The sequence below is a fragment of the Panicum virgatum genome, chromosome 2N, assembly GCF_016808335.1.
Source record: "Panicum virgatum strain AP13 chromosome 2N, P.virgatum_v5, whole genome shotgun sequence".
NCBI classification, from domain to species: domain Eukaryota; kingdom Viridiplantae; phylum Streptophyta; class Magnoliopsida; order Poales; family Poaceae; genus Panicum; species Panicum virgatum.
Window position 1 is genome coordinate 59,168,831 of NC_053146.1, and position 18,022 is coordinate 59,186,852.

Sequence of the window (18,022 nt, forward strand, 5' to 3'; positions counted from 1 at the left end):
CGATGTGCTAGCCCGATACTCGTTTTGCAGTCGACCGTTCGGAGCGTTCGACACGCGCTGCCCATGTACGTGGGTCCGCGAGCTTCCGATTCTCTTTTCATCTACTTTTTTTGCTTATTTTTTTTGTTTTCAACTTTTTTGCTTCTTTAACCTTTTTATTCTGAAATTTTATGTCAAAATATTTTTTCTCCAAATTTTATATCTTAGATTTTTTTGCTGGACCTTTTTTGCTCCTAAATTTTGCTTGTGCAAAAAATTTGGACTATGACTTTTCTTTCCAAAAATTATCGATCTCAAAATATTCTAGTCCAAATTTTACGTAATATTTTTGTTAAGATTTTTTTCTTTCAATTTTTCTCTTTCAATTTTTTCTGAAAATTTTGTTCAGAATAGTGCTACGACAGTTTGTTTCACTGAAGCTAGGGACAAAAACAAGATGACATGCCGTGAGGGTATATGACTCTAGGAATGATAGGACTGGGCACGTTAGCTCAACCTACAAAGGAATTGCATATGGAGTATAGGATCAAATCGACCGCACGGAGGCCAATTTACGGGCGACCATAAATTAGTGCCACCCATGTGCTACGCATAAAAACACATTCTCGGAGTATCCTCACTCCTCATGCCTAGCGGATGTGTTGCCCACGGAACACAAACCATTTTCATGGTGTCCCCTAGATTTTGTTATTTTTTTTTAAAAAAAAACTTGTCGCAACGACGTTTGTGGCTCCGCTAATCCGACATGCACGTGGAATCATTCTCCTGGACTTCTGATACTCTACTGGACAATAGTCCCACAAACGTGCGGCCCAGACGAGCAGCCGAGCCAGCAACCGGACAATTGACCAGATACTCGGATTTGATTCTTATAACTAGTACGTACAGTGGCTGGCATGCGAGCCATACTGCAGAGCCGCAGAGGATACGAGTCCATGTCATGTTCAAAGGGACTGATTTATACAGAGCAACCTCTATAGTTTGGTCCGGTCCCGAACGGATTTTGTTTGTTTGTTTGCATGCATATATAGTAGGTTCGTGTGAAATCTTGATGATAATCTCCACTCTCCAGAACCTCTAGCTCCTATAAACCCCTACAGTACTGCCGTCGCCACAAAAAAAAAAAAACTCGCTCGTGTGCTTTCGATGCACAACTTCTCGTCCATTTTCGTCCTTAGTAGTACAGTAGTGAGCAGTAACTAGTACTATGCCGTGAGCAAGTAATACGGGTGTCTTGCTAGGCGACGTAGTTGGCCTTCTCCTCCCGCATGGCGTCGATGAGGTCGGACCACCTGGTGCGCGCGGTGATGACGAGCAGGGCGGCGGCCTGGCACGCGAGCCCGCAGATGAGCCCCGCCCAGAGGCCCCTGGCGCGGAGGTCCAGCTTGAAGGCGAGGAGCACGGCCAGCGGCATGCCCACGAAGTAGAACGCCACCAGGTTTGTGACCGCCGCCAGGTGCTGCCAGCCGCAGCCCCTGGCCACCCCGGACAGCACCCCCTGCGCCGAGTCCAGCACGATGGACACCGCCATCAGCGGCGCGATGGCCGCGAACTCCGACACGATGGTGGCGCTCCCGCTGAAGAGCCGCGCCCACTGGGTGTGCCCCAACGCCAGCAGCGCCACGAAGGAGACGGCCAGGAACACGGACAGCTTCAGCGTCACCGACACCGCGTTCTTCGCACGAGCCACGTTCCCGGCGCCGATCTCGTTCGACACCCGCGTGCTGCAACGAACACCAGGCAATGCCCATGAGGCCATGATCATCGATCGAATCGCACTGCACGGCCGGCGTTCGTCAGAAGAAACTGATTCATGGACGGCGCAAGTAGGTAACTAACGCACCTCACGGCGGCGCTGAACCCGAACGTGATCATGTACGCGATCGCCTCCGTGCTAGAGCTGCACACACGTACAATTCGTCGATCAGGTGGTCAGTTCGTTGCAAGATGAACCGCGGCACGCACGCATCTGAATCTGATCAAGACGAGAGACATACCACATGGCGATCAGCGACGTGCTCACCGTCGAATTGGGGAGCAGGCCGGCGATCAGGACCAGGAGCTCGAACGCCCAGTACTCCAAGCTGCGGTCAGAAAGAGAGGCAGCGGCGTTACATATATACACAGACACAGCCACAGGCGGCACATCGCCCGAACAAATACGGAGAAAGACACACAGCGACCGACTGGCACTCACCAGACCATGACGGCAGACGGCGTGGCGAGCTTCACCGTCGGCAGCACGTACTTGAACGCCTCGACGGAGAACCCCGTCCACGTCTCGGCGAAGGCCTTGGACCGCGTCACGTAGGCGAGCAGCATGAGGCAGGAGACCCAGAACGTGGCGGACACGGCGGCGGAGGCCCCCGCGACGCCCAGCCCGAGCACGTTCACCAGGAGGTGCGCCAGCGCGACGTGGAGCGCGAAGGGCGCCACGGAGCAGGCCACGAGCGGCGCCACGACGGACTGCGTCTGCAGGTACCGGATCAGGCACTGGAGGAAGGAGAAGGCGAAGAGGCCCGGGATCTGGCACCGGACGAAGGACGCCGCGGCGCGGGACACCTCCGGGTCCTGCCGGAGGAACACCAGCACGGGCTCCGTGAAGCACCACAGCGCGGAGACGAGCACGGAGACGGCGCCCGACATGATGAGCGACGACTGCAGGTACAGGCCCAGCATCCGGTACAGCCGCGCGCCGTACGCCTGCCCGCACAGCGTCTCCAGGGCGCCGCTCAGGCCCGTCTGCAGAAGATAGAGCACGGCCATGCATGGTTATCAGCTTCCATGGAAAAGGAAAACGATGCAAGCGACATCGTTTGATTTGAAAACAGGTTCCAATCCTAAATTGTGCAAGTTTTAATTCAGTTTATGCGGCTGTAAGCGTTCAACAAATGAACTGGGTGGGAATTACGTCCTGATATTCTCCGATCCGATCCTCAACAAATAGGATAAAAATGATTGGATTCCGGTTGAAAAGGAATTGTACATGTCACTAAGTAGAAAAAGGGCTATTAGTTCATCCAAAATGTACTGGTATGGACTAGGCCCGGTAATAATGACATACCAATGTCCACACCAGTAGTAGTAATGACAAGCATTAGAGGAAGCACAATATATATGGACCAAGTAGTCCATATAAATAGCTTTTGTGTCAATAGTCCATAATTATTGTTATCTTCACAACGTATATAGACTGGGTAGTCCATATGTGAGAGGAAAGGGAGAGAGAGCCAGTAGAGAGAAGAAATATTTTTTATTCCTTATGGGCAGTTCATAGGACTATAGTTATGGACTGCTCTATGGACTATCTCCACAGTGTTTCAGCTAGCTGATACATAATATTAAAATTTGAGTAAAGTGCGTCACCGGTCCCTAAACTTGTTCGATTGTGTCATCACGGTCCCTAAACTCGTAAATCGATTGTTTAGGTCCTCAAACTTATTTGATTGTGTCATTCCGGTCCCAGACTTATAAACCATCTATTTAGATCCTCAACCTTGTCCAGTCGTGTCATCTCAGTCCCTAAATTTGGTTTTGAGTCTCATCTAAGTCCAAACCGGACGATTTAAAACCTCTCTATCAAAAAATAATTTATAATTTTTTCATATGAACTCGAATGAAGACAAACTTTATATCAAAATTGTATCTCTCGACACGATCTTCAACTTTGCAGATGAAAATTGTTTGAATTAAAATTGTTTAGAGTCCCAATATTTAATTTTAACTTTTAAATTTTAAAATCTATAAACTTACAACAATATTTTGAGACCCTAAACAGTTTAATTCAAAAATATTTCAACTACAAAATTATAGATTACGCCGAGGGCTACCATTTTGATATAAAATTTATCTTCATACAAATTCATATGAAAAAGTTATAAATTACTTTTTGATATATAGATTTTAGATCGCCTTGTTTGACCCATATGAGACTCAAAATCAAGTTTAGAGACCAGAATGACATGATTGAACAAATTTGAGGATGTAAACATTTAATTTTCTAGTTTAGGGACTGGAATGACACTGTGGATCAAGTTTATTGACCGAGATGATACAAATGGACAAGTTTGAGGACCTGAACGGTCGATTTGTGAGTTTAGAGACCGGAATGACACAGCGACACAAGTTTAAGGACCGGTGATGGACTTTACTCTTAAAATTTCTATGGACTACTTTGCTGCAACATTGTGGTTGCTCTTAGTATGGGGTCTAATTCATATCTGTATTTTTGGAGTGACATTATTACGACATCATAAGGCAAGCGTGCGTGCTGAATCCACCAGAGAACAGTTCAACCCTCAATTTGCTCATTTTCTTTGGAATCATCAGCTGTTAGCATCCCCGGGCCCCCGCAGCAAATTTTCCTTATATAGAAAAGAAGAAAACAACGTCTGAAAAATCGTGCAAAGTCCAAAACACCGGATCGGAAGAAATGCACGTTTGACTGCTTCTGGCTTCAGGAACCAAGAATGAAAGGGCCACACCTCTTTAGTTTATGCAAAAAGATTTCGAGGCGCCGTTTCAATGTCATGCTCTTATTTTATTCTATTTCGCATCTCAAAGAAGAAGACGAAGAAAAGGTTCAATGCATGCTAGCTAATCCAAACCATGCTATAGCCTCAAGCTTTTCTACCGTGCAATAATAATGCAGTTGGCGACGTGGATTGTCGAGCCTGAATCTACCGTACCGCCACCGCGATTTTCTAGGAACGTAAGGCCACTTGATTGCCTTCCGAAGGTCCACGCATGCGCGGGGCACTGTGGAGATCCGACGACATGGCGTGGCGCTCGCACGTGCCTAGCTACCTAGCTACTGGTTTGGGAGAACTCCGACTCGTCTAATTAATTTTCAAAAGAGTTTGTTTCAAGAAGAAGGAGAAACTTCTAATTACCTTTTAACTAGCAAGGTGGCCCGCGCTAATAGCGCGGCTAGTCTGATTTCAACTATCATAGTAATATGTACATAAAATTCATTTTTTTATCTAGGTAGTTTTTTTTTTCTCATAGTGATGAGGTATATGTGTACATTTTTTTAAGCATTCCAGAAGTAGGGCCATTTATTTCTACTTCGATGGAACCAACTGTTCATACTATTATTACTAAGTTTTATAATTTTATTCTAAATTTAGCTTTTTACTAATCAAAGTATCACAATAATATTTTGTGTTATTTATAATTCTAAAATTAGATGTAAACTAAGATTAGCTCATATGGTAGAACTTGTCCACTTGTGTTCAAGACTAAAAGTTCTCGACTCAGCATGAGTCCTCACATTTAGTGGTAGTAGATATGCCAGTCGACAGCGAGATGCTTGTAGTGACTTTGGGATCTACTTGCTCAATCCCCTGGAGGTGCTCGAGAGTGGTAGAGTTGCGTGCACGTATTCATAGAGGTGAGCATGTGTGTTTGTAATTTATTTCATAAAATAAAATTCTAAAAATATCTATTTAGTAATTGTATTTGTCATAGACTTCTATTGTAGCTATTTTGCATCCCAATTGGTATGCAAATTGATTGCTAATTTTCTTTATCCTTTAATTCCATATTTAATTTTTTATTAGTCTGATTTGACATGGAGCCATTGTGTAAACTGCTAATTTCTTTACGATAATTTCCTAATTTTTAAAATTTTAAATATATATAGTATTCTTATTTGATATGGATTTTTTGAGCTAGTCTAGATAGTTAGATCTTCGTAATGCTTCAGCTCGACATACAGACGTACAGTTTGGCGATGGAAGCCACACTCCACAGCATGAAAGAACACACCCGCACGATGCCCAAATTGAAACAATCTGATATGGATACATGTATCACAAATATTTGAACTACAATTCCATAGCCCAATACGGGCATATGCAAGTCATTCCCGTCGTTTTGTTGGAGTGCTCGTTAGCCTGATCAGTTTCTCTAGGCATGCAGCAAAACAATTTTTAGTAGCTATTTACTTTTCGTATTCGGTAAGGATTTTTAATCGAAAGCAAGTTTTATTAATTTATCAATTCTGAAATTATATATACTACCCGTATTTGATGTGGACTCGCCCGTTAGCCTAATCAGTTTCTCTAGGCGTACAGCAAAATAATTTTTAGTAGCTATTTACTTATCGTATTCGGTAAGGATTTTTAATCGAAGGCAAGTTTTATTAATTTATAAATTCCGAAATTATATATACTAATCGTATTTGATGTGGACTCTTTGTTACTAATCGTATTTGATGTGGACTCTTTGGATTAATCTTGACCGTTAGATCTTCATAAAATCCAACAGTGCAAATCCTTCTCTTTTTTAGATTAACGTGGGAATTTCTAGACCCTCTCGGCGAACGTGGTGGCTTCTTTTAACACTCCTTTAATAATATAATAGATAAAGACCCCGTTTGATACGGTTTTGCCAAGCTTTGGCTTCTTTACTAGTGCTATTGTAGCGCGCAGGAGCACCGGAGGAGGACCCACAATTTTTGGTTCTACCGACTTCTCTTTTGTAGTTTATTTTAGGCTGTAGAGAGAAAAGGGGCTTCTTGCTACAATGTTGCATAGTACCGCTACAGTGCATATGCCAGGAGAAGCTGAAAGCCGGTGAGGGCGCACCAGACATGCTCTAAGCTTCAGCAGAATGTTGTGACGACGCTGGCCAAGAAGCCCCTGACATACTCGCATGCCAACTTCCGGTAATCATCAAACCATCGTGCCGTCATCGGCCGACCCCGCGCCACCGTGGATTCGCCGTTCGCGCCAGCTATTTATTAACTGATCATTTGGTGCCTGCTGCCTGCCGGCACTACTACCAGGTAACTACGGTTCTAGAAGTACGGCCAAGGACCGGAGACACTGGTGGTTGGTCTTCCTGAGGAGTGGTCAAGTCCGGGATACGTACAGTATCGAGCTGATAGCGAAATGCACGGTCGCGGCTCTCGGGACAACACACAAACTCGACGACGTGCTATACTTGCAGAGCTCTTGGCCTCTTGCCGTGTGTGAGGCAGTCCTGAGTGCGGCAGGTGAGAGCCCTGACCGCTTCGAGCGAGCACCGTAGCCAGAGCTCAGAGTCAAGCTTTCCACACACAAGAAGTACGAGCTTCTGGGCTCTCTGACCTGGCCGCCGGCCGGGTTCGCAGTTCACTACAGACGACATTTACCCACCCGACCCGAGGACATGTGCTTCCCCGGGATGTGATGTGACGCGTGCATGACCGGACGACGACTTCCGAGCTATCGACGACCGCGATAGCTCCACCTCCACCATGACCGCCATCGACCGCCCCGGCCCTATCGTTTCATCCGACGCGACGGAGTACGCCAACGGGTGGGCGCGGAAGGAAGGCGGCGGAGCGAGACCTCTTCTTGCGTCGCTGCCACGGGAACCTACTGCTCGAAGCGGCGTACGAAGGCGGCGCGCGCACCCACGCGCACGCACCTCTCGGTCGGGTCGTTTTCTCAGGACTCAGGCTGCCAATCCGGCGGCCGCGCGCAGCCCGCAGGGCGGATCCGACCGTCGGTTCAACTAGCGGCTGAGAAAAGAAGCCGGCCACGGGGGGCTAGCTATAGCGTGTCGTGTCGTGGCGAGGCGAGGCGCGGCCAAGGAGAACCGCGAACCGTCCCGGCCGGCGCGCGGCGGGCGGCGGCGGAGCTTGCTGGGCCTGGCGTGCGTCGTCCGCTTCTCGTGGATGGGATGAATCGGGCCACCAATAAAATCGATGGCGTGGGCGGGGCCTGGCGCGCTGCCTCTGCCTGCCTGCATTCATTCGCCAACTGTTTTCCTCTCCTCTCCCTGAGCAATGAGCATTACTACATATACAACCTCCAGCTATTCGCGGCACGTAGTAGTAAGGGTGTGTTCAGTTCGCGAAATTTTTTAAGTTTGGCTATTCTAGTACTTTCATTTTTAATTAGTAATTAGTATTTAATTATGGATTAATTAGACTCAAAAAATTTATCTCATTATTTACGGTTAAATTGTACAATTAATTATTTTTTAAATTATATTTAATATTTCATACATGTGTCCAAAAATTCGATGTGATGGAGAATCTTGAAAATTTTTAGAAACTGAACAGGAGCTAAGTGCAAGTGGTGCCCGCTCTCTTCGAGTATATCCGCAATCTACCTATACATGACACTTGCTACCGTCGGAACGTCCCAGCTGTTACTGGGCCTCCATTTTCTATCTAGAAAAACAAACTGTGTAATGGCCGCACCCCCAAATGTCAACGAGGCACCGGGCACGGGCGTTGAATACAGTGGTAGTACTCGCAGACATATTCGCATCACCGCACCGGTAGGGATAGAGGAGCCCGTACGCCGGTCATGACGCCGCTGCCGTAGGCCTAGGCTTGTGATGAATCTGTGTGTGCGGTGCGGCATCATGGCGCGTCGTCCGTGTAAGCACGCGCAAGAGCGCGCAGAGGAAGAACAAGTCCGCGCGGGGCGGGTCCGCGGGTGCGCTGTGTGTGCGTGCGCGCTCGCCGGCGACGACCGGATCGGAACATCTAGCTAGCGGCGGCGGCGGCGACAGGTGAGAAAACGGATCGGACTAACATGCTTGCTAGATGGGGGACGCGGTGAGCACGTACCACGAAGGCGTAGCCGGTGACGGTGGCCCAGGAGTTGCCGAGCGTGGCGCCGGCGAGGTGGACGTCGCCGAGGTGGCCCGAGAACATCACCGACACCAGCGGGATGCCGTAGTAGGCCATGCTGGTCAGCACCATCGGCACCGCGAACCGCAGCTGCGCGCGCGCCTCCTCCGTGTCCACCACGCGCCCCAGCCACGACGGCGCCCGCTCGGGCTCCCCGCCGCCGAGCAGCGGGGCCGAAGACATTCTGCCCTCGCCGGACGGTCCACCGGAGGAGGATCCTGCCGGCTGCGACGCGTCGCTGGAGCCCACGGCGAGCAAGGGACGATGGCCCGCGGCTCGCCTCCTCCCCGCCGCTGCTGCTGCTGGCCGGCGCGCGATCAGCGAGCGTGCCGCGGTGGTGCTTATAACGCGCGCGCAGCCTCGGCCTCGGTCCCGGTGTGTAGCAGCCGCGCCCGCGGCCCCTCTTTGCCTGAGGCGCCCGCGGGGGGCGGTGTGGAAATGGGACTGAGGTGTTACGAGCATGGTGTGGACTAGGAGGAAAAAATTGACTAATAATCTATTGGGGGCAATATGACTTATTGCCAAGACTTGCAGTACCATACAATTACTACTCATAATAAAGATATTAAAGTCAGAAATTCAGGATCGACACCGTGCTTGTGCGCAATTAAGCCGGCCTTTCTCTGGCATCGTCCACGCCTGTGCCACCCATGTGCCGCAGATCCCGGCGGGGCACGGCGCGGCGGCGCCTCGCCCCGGCGGCGGCTAAAGCAGGCCCTCGTCATCAGGCCTCCATCCTCGTCTCTCAATGTCTTGCTCAAGTTCCATCTTAACCTCCAGGGAGAAGACGCTTAATGTTCTCATTTAGAGGTTGTGGCTGTTGCGTTTTGGCTTGTGATGAGGAAACTTTCACGTATCTATGACACTGATAGATCGATCAATAATACCATGCCAACAACGTGAATATGGTTTTGATATATACTTCTTCCATCCTAAATTATTTGTCGCTTTGATTTTTCTAAATATATATCTTTTGTTATGCAGAGATATATCATGTCTAGACGGAAAAAGGTATCTGACAGTTTAGCGCTCTCAAATAGAACGCGCAACCCCTGCGCGTCTCCTCATTGGAAGAAATTGGGCTGTCCTGTCCCATCTACTTTTACATTGTTTGAGCTAAAAAAAATATGATAACATTCTCATGCTTAGTTCAATTTCAAATCTGATTGTATTTTTCTCGATAAGATCTACAAAACTAGATCCATGATGCATATGTTTTGAAATATTTTTTTTATAAAGTCGCAACTTATATTGAATGTGCATAGCTACTTATGTATCTATTATCTTATTATTTGACCAACAAATGAAGCCTCCACTTTCGCTCTCAAGGTCTAGAAATTTTCACGTTAAACGAAGAAAAATAGAAAAATAAAATTATCCACCATTGCTATTACGATAAAAATCAGCCTAAAATACCCCTGTGCCTAATTAAAAATTACCCACCAATGTCATTATGAAAAATTAAATATAAAATATCATTTAACTATGTGTCAGTTACAAACATATACTATTAAAAACTAAAGCTAACAACAATCAATCATAATATTTTTGAATTTTCAATACTAGACGCGCAAATGCACGGACTATACGCTTAGTTAATATTAACTATGTAGCAACTTATGTATGAACCAAACAATAAATTATGTAGATAAATTGCTATAAAAAATTATTTTATCTTCATGTTATTTATCTCTATGAAATATCTACACAAGTTACCATATTGTCTTTATATAAGTTGTTACCTCTATTAAGTACTATCTACATAAGTTACCATATTATCTCTGTATAAATTTTTAACATATATATACTATATGGTATTGTCTATAACTAATTTATTACCCAATTTTTACAAGTTCACGCATTTGTCTAAAGTTGTCACTAGAAAAAATAGACATACAATAAGTTGCTCTATAGTATAACTGCGTCACATCTATGTCTATTGTTAAGTTGTATAAAAAATATCATCTATCAATTTGCACATAACTTTTATACATAATTGTACATAAGTTATCACTTGCAATCAATATAATTTGACTGGCGCATAAAACAACTTCAAAACATATCAAATATGAATCTTGTTTCGTAGATTTTATTCCAAAAAACATAATGGTGCAAACGGATTTAAAAACGGACTCGATGAGGGAGTAATGGTCATTTTAAGAAAACATATCCTTTTTTCATTGCTCATGTTTCGGTTGACAGTTGCAAGCAGTAAAACGGACCAAGAGCTATATGTCATTGTTGAGCATAGAGTCGCACGCTATTCATGTAGCACGACTGGTCGCGTATTAACCTAGTCCTATCTAGATGCATAGTAAAATTAATGCATCTAGAAAAGTTAAAATAATTAATAATTTAGAATGGAGGGAATAGTTGCAAATGTAAATGTGTAAGTAGTCCACATTAGTCGATAAGTTGAATTAGTGGCCACCTTTAAATGTATTTGCCCTTCATCGTCTTCCCACTCTTGGATTTTAGGAATATGACCAATTCCGGTGAGAACATATTAGTACCTTGCAAACTTGTTTGTCCTGTTTAATCATATATTCATATGGTTTGCCTCCACCTAACAATACGACCGGTCAAATCAACTTCTCCATTCATATTGCGAAGTGTATCAAGTTTGACCGATGATTTCTTCAAAAATCAACGGACATCGTCGATCGCCGAGCGAGGTGGTCCGCGAACGCCACCGCGAGAGACCAGCCGGACGCCGGGGTGGGGCGAATGCTGGCCAGCGCCATCGGCACCGTGAGCCGGCGAGCCGCAGCTGCGCGCGCGCCTCCCTCCGTGTCCATCACGCAGCCCAGCTCCCCAGCCATAGCGGCCGTGAGGTTTTCCGCGCGCCACGACCGGGCTCGCTGCCGCCGGCCGGCTGCGGCCGAGCGCCCATGTTGCCATCAGCCCATCACCGAGCATCGCAGCGGAACTGCGGAAGACATTTCAGTACTCAGTACTCCGCCGTCAAACCATCTGGAGGTTTTTTTTTTTGGAGAGGAACCGGGATTATCATTCATAATGAAAACTGATAGTTTACAACCCATCTTACAAAGACAACCCTGAAAGAAATGAAAATTACATCCAGATCTTTGCAAGAAACTCCGGTCTTCCCCGTCGCCGACGATCGAAGCCATCCATGAGACCAATCACCACACCGACGAAGGAAAAGGATTTTGACAGGCACCGAGAGCAGCACATCGGAGAACCAATGCACCTTGAAGACAATGAACGCACAGGCCATGAGAGATGGCTGGTAGCCATCACATCGCCGGATCCAGGGTGTCTGGCGCCTCAGACAACGATCCCGGCACGCCGGACTACAGGAACCCCGAAGGGAAAGTAAACCACCAGAGGAGGTGGGACTAGCAACCAACCCGGCTCCATGGATTGGTAAGACAAGATCTCCTGCCCTTTCACACAAAAGCAAGAGAAGAAGAAACCTCACAACGCCACCGTCGGCGATGCTAGATAGGTCCGAGTAAGCAGAGCACCTCGCGACACTACCCAACACCAAACCAACAGAAAGGAGGAGGGGGGACAAAATCTTCACGCCGCCGTCGACACTGTCAGCGAGGAAGAACCCTAGCTTATTCATTGACCTCTTGCAGTCGTCATCCGAAGAGACGGGGAAGCCGCCATCGATGATCGAGCAAGGCACGCCAACCTCACCACATCCATGGCGTCGCTCACCGAAGACGAAGCAGCAGAGGAGGAAAGATCCACGCCACACCACCGACATGGATAAGCCGAACTTACCTAAACTAAGTAGAGTATCTACGCGACCAGCCGCCGATTGACCGGATCCCCACCACCTCCGACGCCGGTGAGGGCATCAGAAGCGACGTGCCGGTCGAATCGGCGGCAGATCGGAAATCCGCCCTGGAGTCGCCTCTGGGTACTGGGTACTGTGCGAAGGGAAAAGAAGAGTCGAGAAACATGTATTAAACCATCTGGAGGTGGTGGAGCAGTGGAGTGGAGCTAACGAAAGTTTTTTGTTTTGTTTTGTTTTTGAGTCACACTTACGAAAATTTTCTTTTCCTTGTTGGCCCATGGCCCACCTCCTTATTTGACACTAGAAAAGATGATACTTAGGGCGGTAGAATGGGCCATGCCATGGACTGGGCTCGAGACATGCCTAGACAGTTGGGCTTCATCGACTGGACCGGGCTGATCCTGACCCCGGGGCACCTGATCAATCTTCACCCCCAATATGGCATGGCAATACTCCTCGCCGCCGGTGCCTCGGCGGCGGCGTGTTCTGTGATAGCCACGTCAGAGGCAAAGGCTTTTGCGTTCGTGGGCCGAGGCGGAGGCGATGGATCCATGATCCAGGAGAAGAAATCGGCACCTCACGGTGATGATATAGAAGAACGAGGATTTCTCAGGCACGAGCGAGCGGCGCAAGCATGCCAAAGGGCACGAGCGAGCAGCTCAAGTTGGAGCTCTTGGCCTTCTTTATCCATGATCTGAATGTTTAGTATTTGTTCCAAGGGTCAACGGTGCAGATGAAGGTTGCTTGGTCAGTAATGATTAATGAAACCCTGATGATTTGGACCGGCTCGTTGTTAATAAGCTTCATTGGTAGGATCCAAATGCTTTGGTGAAGCCACACTATCAGTCACCAGGCCTGCTGTCCTGCGGTTTTGCCCTCCCCCGCGCGCGTAATTACTACGTAGTACATAGCAAGCCTTGAAGCTCGCATAGCAAAAAATTTCCCTTTCAAGAAGAACATATCACAAGTTATCCGGATGGAAGTTTGATGCCGATCGAGATCGATCCGACCGTGCCTCGCGTCCGGAGCTAGAACTGGACGCCAGTGTGCGAGCCAGAACCATGCCATGCTGAGTTGCTGACACCCCCTGCCTCTTCGTACCGCTCTGCGGGGATAAGGGCATCAGTAGTGTGAGAAATAGAGGGGGTCTTAAGCTCTCAGAGGCGACCTCATACATAACACCAGCATGTCTTAAGGAGGCCCTAAGGTCAAAAAGGTTAGAACTCGGCTATAAGCTTGAGACCTGACCTCAAGGAATAAACAAGTCACAGAAAGCACATGAGGACCAATCCGAGGCAGCGGTGGTGGAGATTCTCAGAGAAAGGATGAGTGGATGGAGTTGATAGGATTTTTTTAATTAAACATGGGTCCCACCTTAGAGGCAACGTGAGACCTTAAACATAAGGCTGGGAGACCTTATCACCCGTGGGTCCCATCTTAAGGTCCACCCCACCCTTATACACTATGGATGCCCTAAGAGCATTTCCAAGAGCCTAGTCAAATTTCACTGTTCATATTCTCATTTAGAGACCCATTTGTCGGTGTCCTGACCCGGGGGTCCGGATCCCAACTAGTAAATGCTGCGTGTTTCCTCGTCCCAAATGTTGATGCAAGAGGCAATCACAGTAACGCACGGGTTTATCCTGGTTCCGGCCACGGGGCCGTACGTCCAGCAAAGGGGTGTGCGAGGGCACTGTATTATCTTGCACCCGGAGTGCTTGTAGTAGGGGGTACAAGCGAGATGAGAGAGGGAGGGAGGCTCCCAAGTCTCTGCTAGAAGAGGAGTCGGTTGAGGTGTGTGCTCAGTAGTGTTGATAGTGTAACGATAATCGCGAGTGTAGGTGACCGTGGTCGCTGATGTCCAGAACGTCCCCCTTTAAAGGAAGCCCTCCTCCTCCTTTTATAGTCACAAGGAGGGGCGGTGTACATGAGTAGGGGAACGTGAAAGTCGTCGTCTTCCCCCAAATCGCGGGGGTGCAGTGGTCGAACACTGTAGAAAGTACACTGTGGGGCATGGTATCGGGCGTGGCGGTCGTCCTGGGTATCGTCCTTGACCTCGCGGAGATCGCGCCGGCGTCCTGCCAACCCCAGCAGGTGGAGTGGTCGTCACTGTAGAATGTTCAGTCCTCCAGATGTGGCATTCCGTGGGCCCTGCAGGTCAGGGTCCTGTGTGCCCCAGCTGTGGCGGGGCACGCGGCGGTCCCGGACCTCCCTGGACGGAGTGCTGGCGTGCACATCAGGAGGTCCGGGAGACACATGAAGGTCCCGGACCCCTCGAGGGGGGAGGTCCGGGACCCCAGCTGCACGTGCTGAGCGTCCCTCCTGGAGGGGCGCGTGGCGTCGCTGGACCCCTTCCCAAGCAGGAGGCGGGTCCGGGGCCGTACGTGTGATGAGGTGGAGTACGGATGGCCGGAGTTGGCAGAATAGTGCGGGGAGCAGTGCCGAGTACGCTGCGTCCCGCGTCGTAGGTCTCACAGTCCTGCCACAGCGTCTGGGATGGCGGAGCAGTGACCGGAGTTGGCGGATGGGACTCCGGTCACATCCACTGTGGGGAATGGCGGCCTGACGCCGTCTGTCCTGAGCACTGCGGAGGAGTGGTTGGCATTCAATGCCTCCGTACGGCGGGTGGTTGAGCGGCGGGACCGTTCGTCCCTTACGCCAATGGGTGGCCTCGAGCGAGGCGGAGATGAGTTACCTGCTCGAGGGAGGTTCGCTGCCCTCGAGTGAGGCAGAGATGATTCGCCCGCTCGAGGGTAGATTCTCTACCCTCGAGCGAGGCGGAGATGCAGGCCGCAGTCGAGGGTCCCGATGGGAGCCCTCGAGCGAGGCGGAGATCGTCCCGCGGGCCAGAGAGGGGTGCGAATGGGCCGCATGCTGGGCTTCTTTGAGTCCTTTACTTTCTTCCAGATTGGATGGAGGCCGTGGGCCTTCGTGGGCCCAGTTGCCTTAACACGTGTTTGCGTTTTTTAGAGTGATCTTAGTACCCCGATTAGGGTGTCCCTAATCATGGTACCCGACAGTAGCTCCCGAGGCTTTGGTCGAGTCAAGGGATTTGGCCAAAGGGTGATTCTGCGATTTCCCCCTTGACGTGATTGGTCGATGCCACGCACCCGCCAGGCGCGCCTGAGCGCCAGCCCGGCGGATGTGACAACACATCGGTCGGGGTAGTGCGCCCGTGGGGGGAGAGCTTTGAGGCGCGCGCCTTTTTGTTTGTTTGTTCCGGGGACAAGACGTGTCCACGCGCTGAGGGGGCCAGGGCGACGATGGCGTCAGCTGCTCGGTAGCTGGCGCTTTCGTCGCGCTGTCCCGCGCTCAGGGCCTTGGCCCTGATTTCCCTGGTTGCCTTACGGCGCGCCATTCGAGGGCGGTCGGCCTGAGCCGATGCTGCGCCGCTTAGCATCCAGGGGCTCAGCTTCGCTTTATTTCGTTTGGTTGCGTCTCGGCACGGTAACCGAGGGCATCCTTTGCTCGTGGAGTGCCACGCCGTCACGAGCGGTCCAAGCCCTTTGTCCTTCGACAGACTTGAAGCTTGGCGCCCGACGCAGCTATAAATAGGGGTCGTGGGGTTCCCTTTCCTCTCCAACTTCCCTGCTCTTCTTCCAGCATCGCCTAAGTCTTAATGTTTTCCTTTGCCTTTCGTGACCGGCCTCCAGATGGGGTGGCCTGGCTTTTTTAGGCTTTGGTGCTAGAAGAATGCTTGCGAGCGGTGGGGGAAGACCGGAGAGGGCGTGTGCACCATCCCTCAGCTTCAGTGGGATCAGCAGAAGAGCATTGGGCCCGTGGGGTCCTGCTCCTGCGATGTCCCCTAGCCTGAAGGGGGATGGAGATGCCTGACCATGGCGTTAGTGCCAGGTTTGGTGGCTGTTCTTCGCGTCGTCCCCCCTGGCAACAAGGTTGCTCTCGGGGGGACGGTGCGGAGGGTGCCGTCCGCCAGCTCGACACCCCGCATAGTCTTCGGTGGAGGAGATGCTAGAAGAAAGCTTGCGAGGAGAGCATCCCGCTGGACCCGTGAGGTCTGGAGGCTGCTCCTCGCATCCCTAGCAGCCTGGCCGTCGTGTCAGCCAAGGGCTCGGTGCCTTTCTTCGCCGCTTGCTCCTACCCAAGACAGGGAAAATTGTCACGCAGGTGGCAATGTGTTTGTATCTTTCGACGGTTTCACGCCGGTAACCCTTTGTAACCTTTATTTGCATGGAGCAATAAAGTCCCTTTCTCCTTTACGGGGAGGATGGTCGAGGGCATAGGGATGTACAGAGGGTTACAGCCCTCGAATATGTGTGAAGTTTTCCTCCGTGGGGGCGCGTTAGCGCACCCGCGGGTGTAGCCCCCGAGGCCTTGGAAGACTGTTTGTACTCGTCCAAGGGCTATAAACGTTGCCCCGCTGGGTTGCCTCACTGGGGTGGCCGTCCAGCGTCTTTTTCAGCCGGCAACGGCACTCTTTCAGCCGCCCTCGGCATTCTCCGTGCTGGTACAGCGACCAGGCGTTCAGCTTAACCATCAGGAGAGCGCACGTTAATAGCGGGGGATTTGGTTAGACACGTGGAGCTTCACAATTGATGGTCGTCGACTTATTCGAGGGTGCGGTCTGAACCGTGGTGTGCGAGGAGCCCCCGAGCCCAGGCCCATGTGAAGGCGTTCAGGGGAACCCTCGACTTTGATTACGACCCTCGTCGCCCTTCCGCAGGGAGGAGGGGTGAAGCGCACCATGCTACCCATGCACGGGCCGCGAGCCATGGCTGCTTCAGTGAGCTGTTAGCGGGTAGTTCAAGCGGACGTCCGTGCTCCATTCGATAAGGGTCGGCTCGTGGTCCATGGACACGTCACATAAAAGCGCTTGCAAAGGTTCGCTAGGCGGGGCTCGGACCTGTTCGATAGGGTCCGAGGGCTCGATGCTCTCTCTCGATGGGATCCCCCTTCTAGGCACCCTCGACTGGCCTTGAACACTGCATAGGATGCATCGAACTCCGTGTTCGAGGGTAGCTTGTACGGCACATCCATGCAGTCCCTGACTCTGGCGATCTGGGGCGCCTGTCGAACCCTCGACGGGCCAGGCTTCGAACCCCTGATTAGTAAGGCCTCGGAATGCGATTCCTTTGAGGGTAAAGAGACCCCAGAAGGAATATTCCGTCATGATTCGAGAACGGCGCGGAGTCGCCGGTGACGCGCGTGGGTCTTCCGCTGGTTGTGGGCGACGTGGCCCGATTCGTGCGGTGCGGTGCGGGCACGCCTTTTCAGGCAGCAGCCTCGGGCAGACGAAGCAGCGTGGGCGGTGGCTGACGGATGGGATAGTGCAATAGTCGCACCGCGCCCGCCGGTTACCGTGCCGCAGTTATTGCTGCGTGCGCGCGTGGGAGACTCCGCGGTCGTGGGGCCCAGCCGTCAGCGACAGAGAAATCTACCGCATTCAATGCGGTAGATTCGGGCTGTGGCAGCGGACCCGCCCATCACAGTGAATAAAAACGAAGAGAAAGGGGTTGTTTGGGCCCACCTAGCCATTTGCCATCATCTCGCTTCGCCTTCTCCGCCTCCCCTGCATCCTGAGCGCACAGCCAAGAGCGAAAGGAGGAAGAGAAATGGGAGTGAGAGCGCACCTTAGCCATCCCGGAGCCTTCATTCCC

At 50.5% G+C, this 18,022-nt stretch overlaps 1 protein-coding gene across 1 annotated transcript; it reads right to left on the reverse strand.

Moving 5' to 3' along the window:
- Positions 1-941: 941 nt before the first annotated feature.
- Positions 942-9,170, reverse strand: LOC120661425 (protein DETOXIFICATION 19-like). Its single transcript, XM_039940294.1, has 5 exons — positions 8,573-9,170; positions 2,198-2,742; positions 1,998-2,084; positions 1,844-1,900; positions 942-1,724 (listed from the first exon to the last, which is right to left on the reverse strand). The coding sequence occupies exons 1-5, from the start codon at positions 9,095-9,097 to the stop codon at positions 1,238-1,240; spliced, it is 1,701 nt and encodes a 566-aa protein (XP_039796228.1). The 5' UTR covers positions 9,098-9,170; the 3' UTR covers positions 942-1,237.
- Between the last annotated feature and the right edge of the window lie 8,852 nt (positions 9,171-18,022).

Coding starts and splice junctions, on each gene's coding strand:
- LOC120661425 (XM_039940294.1), bottom strand. CDS start 9,097: ATGCTCGTAACACCTCAGTCCCATTTCCACACCGCCCCCCGCGGGCGC. Junction 1,901..1,997: donor ACGTCGCTGATCGCCATGTG/GTATGTCTCTCG, acceptor ACGTGTGTGCAG/CTCTAGCACGGAGGCGATCG. Junction 1,725..1,843: donor GGGTTCAGCGCCGCCGTGAG/GTGCGTTAGTTA, acceptor TGTTCGTTGCAG/CACGCGGGTGTCGAACGAGA.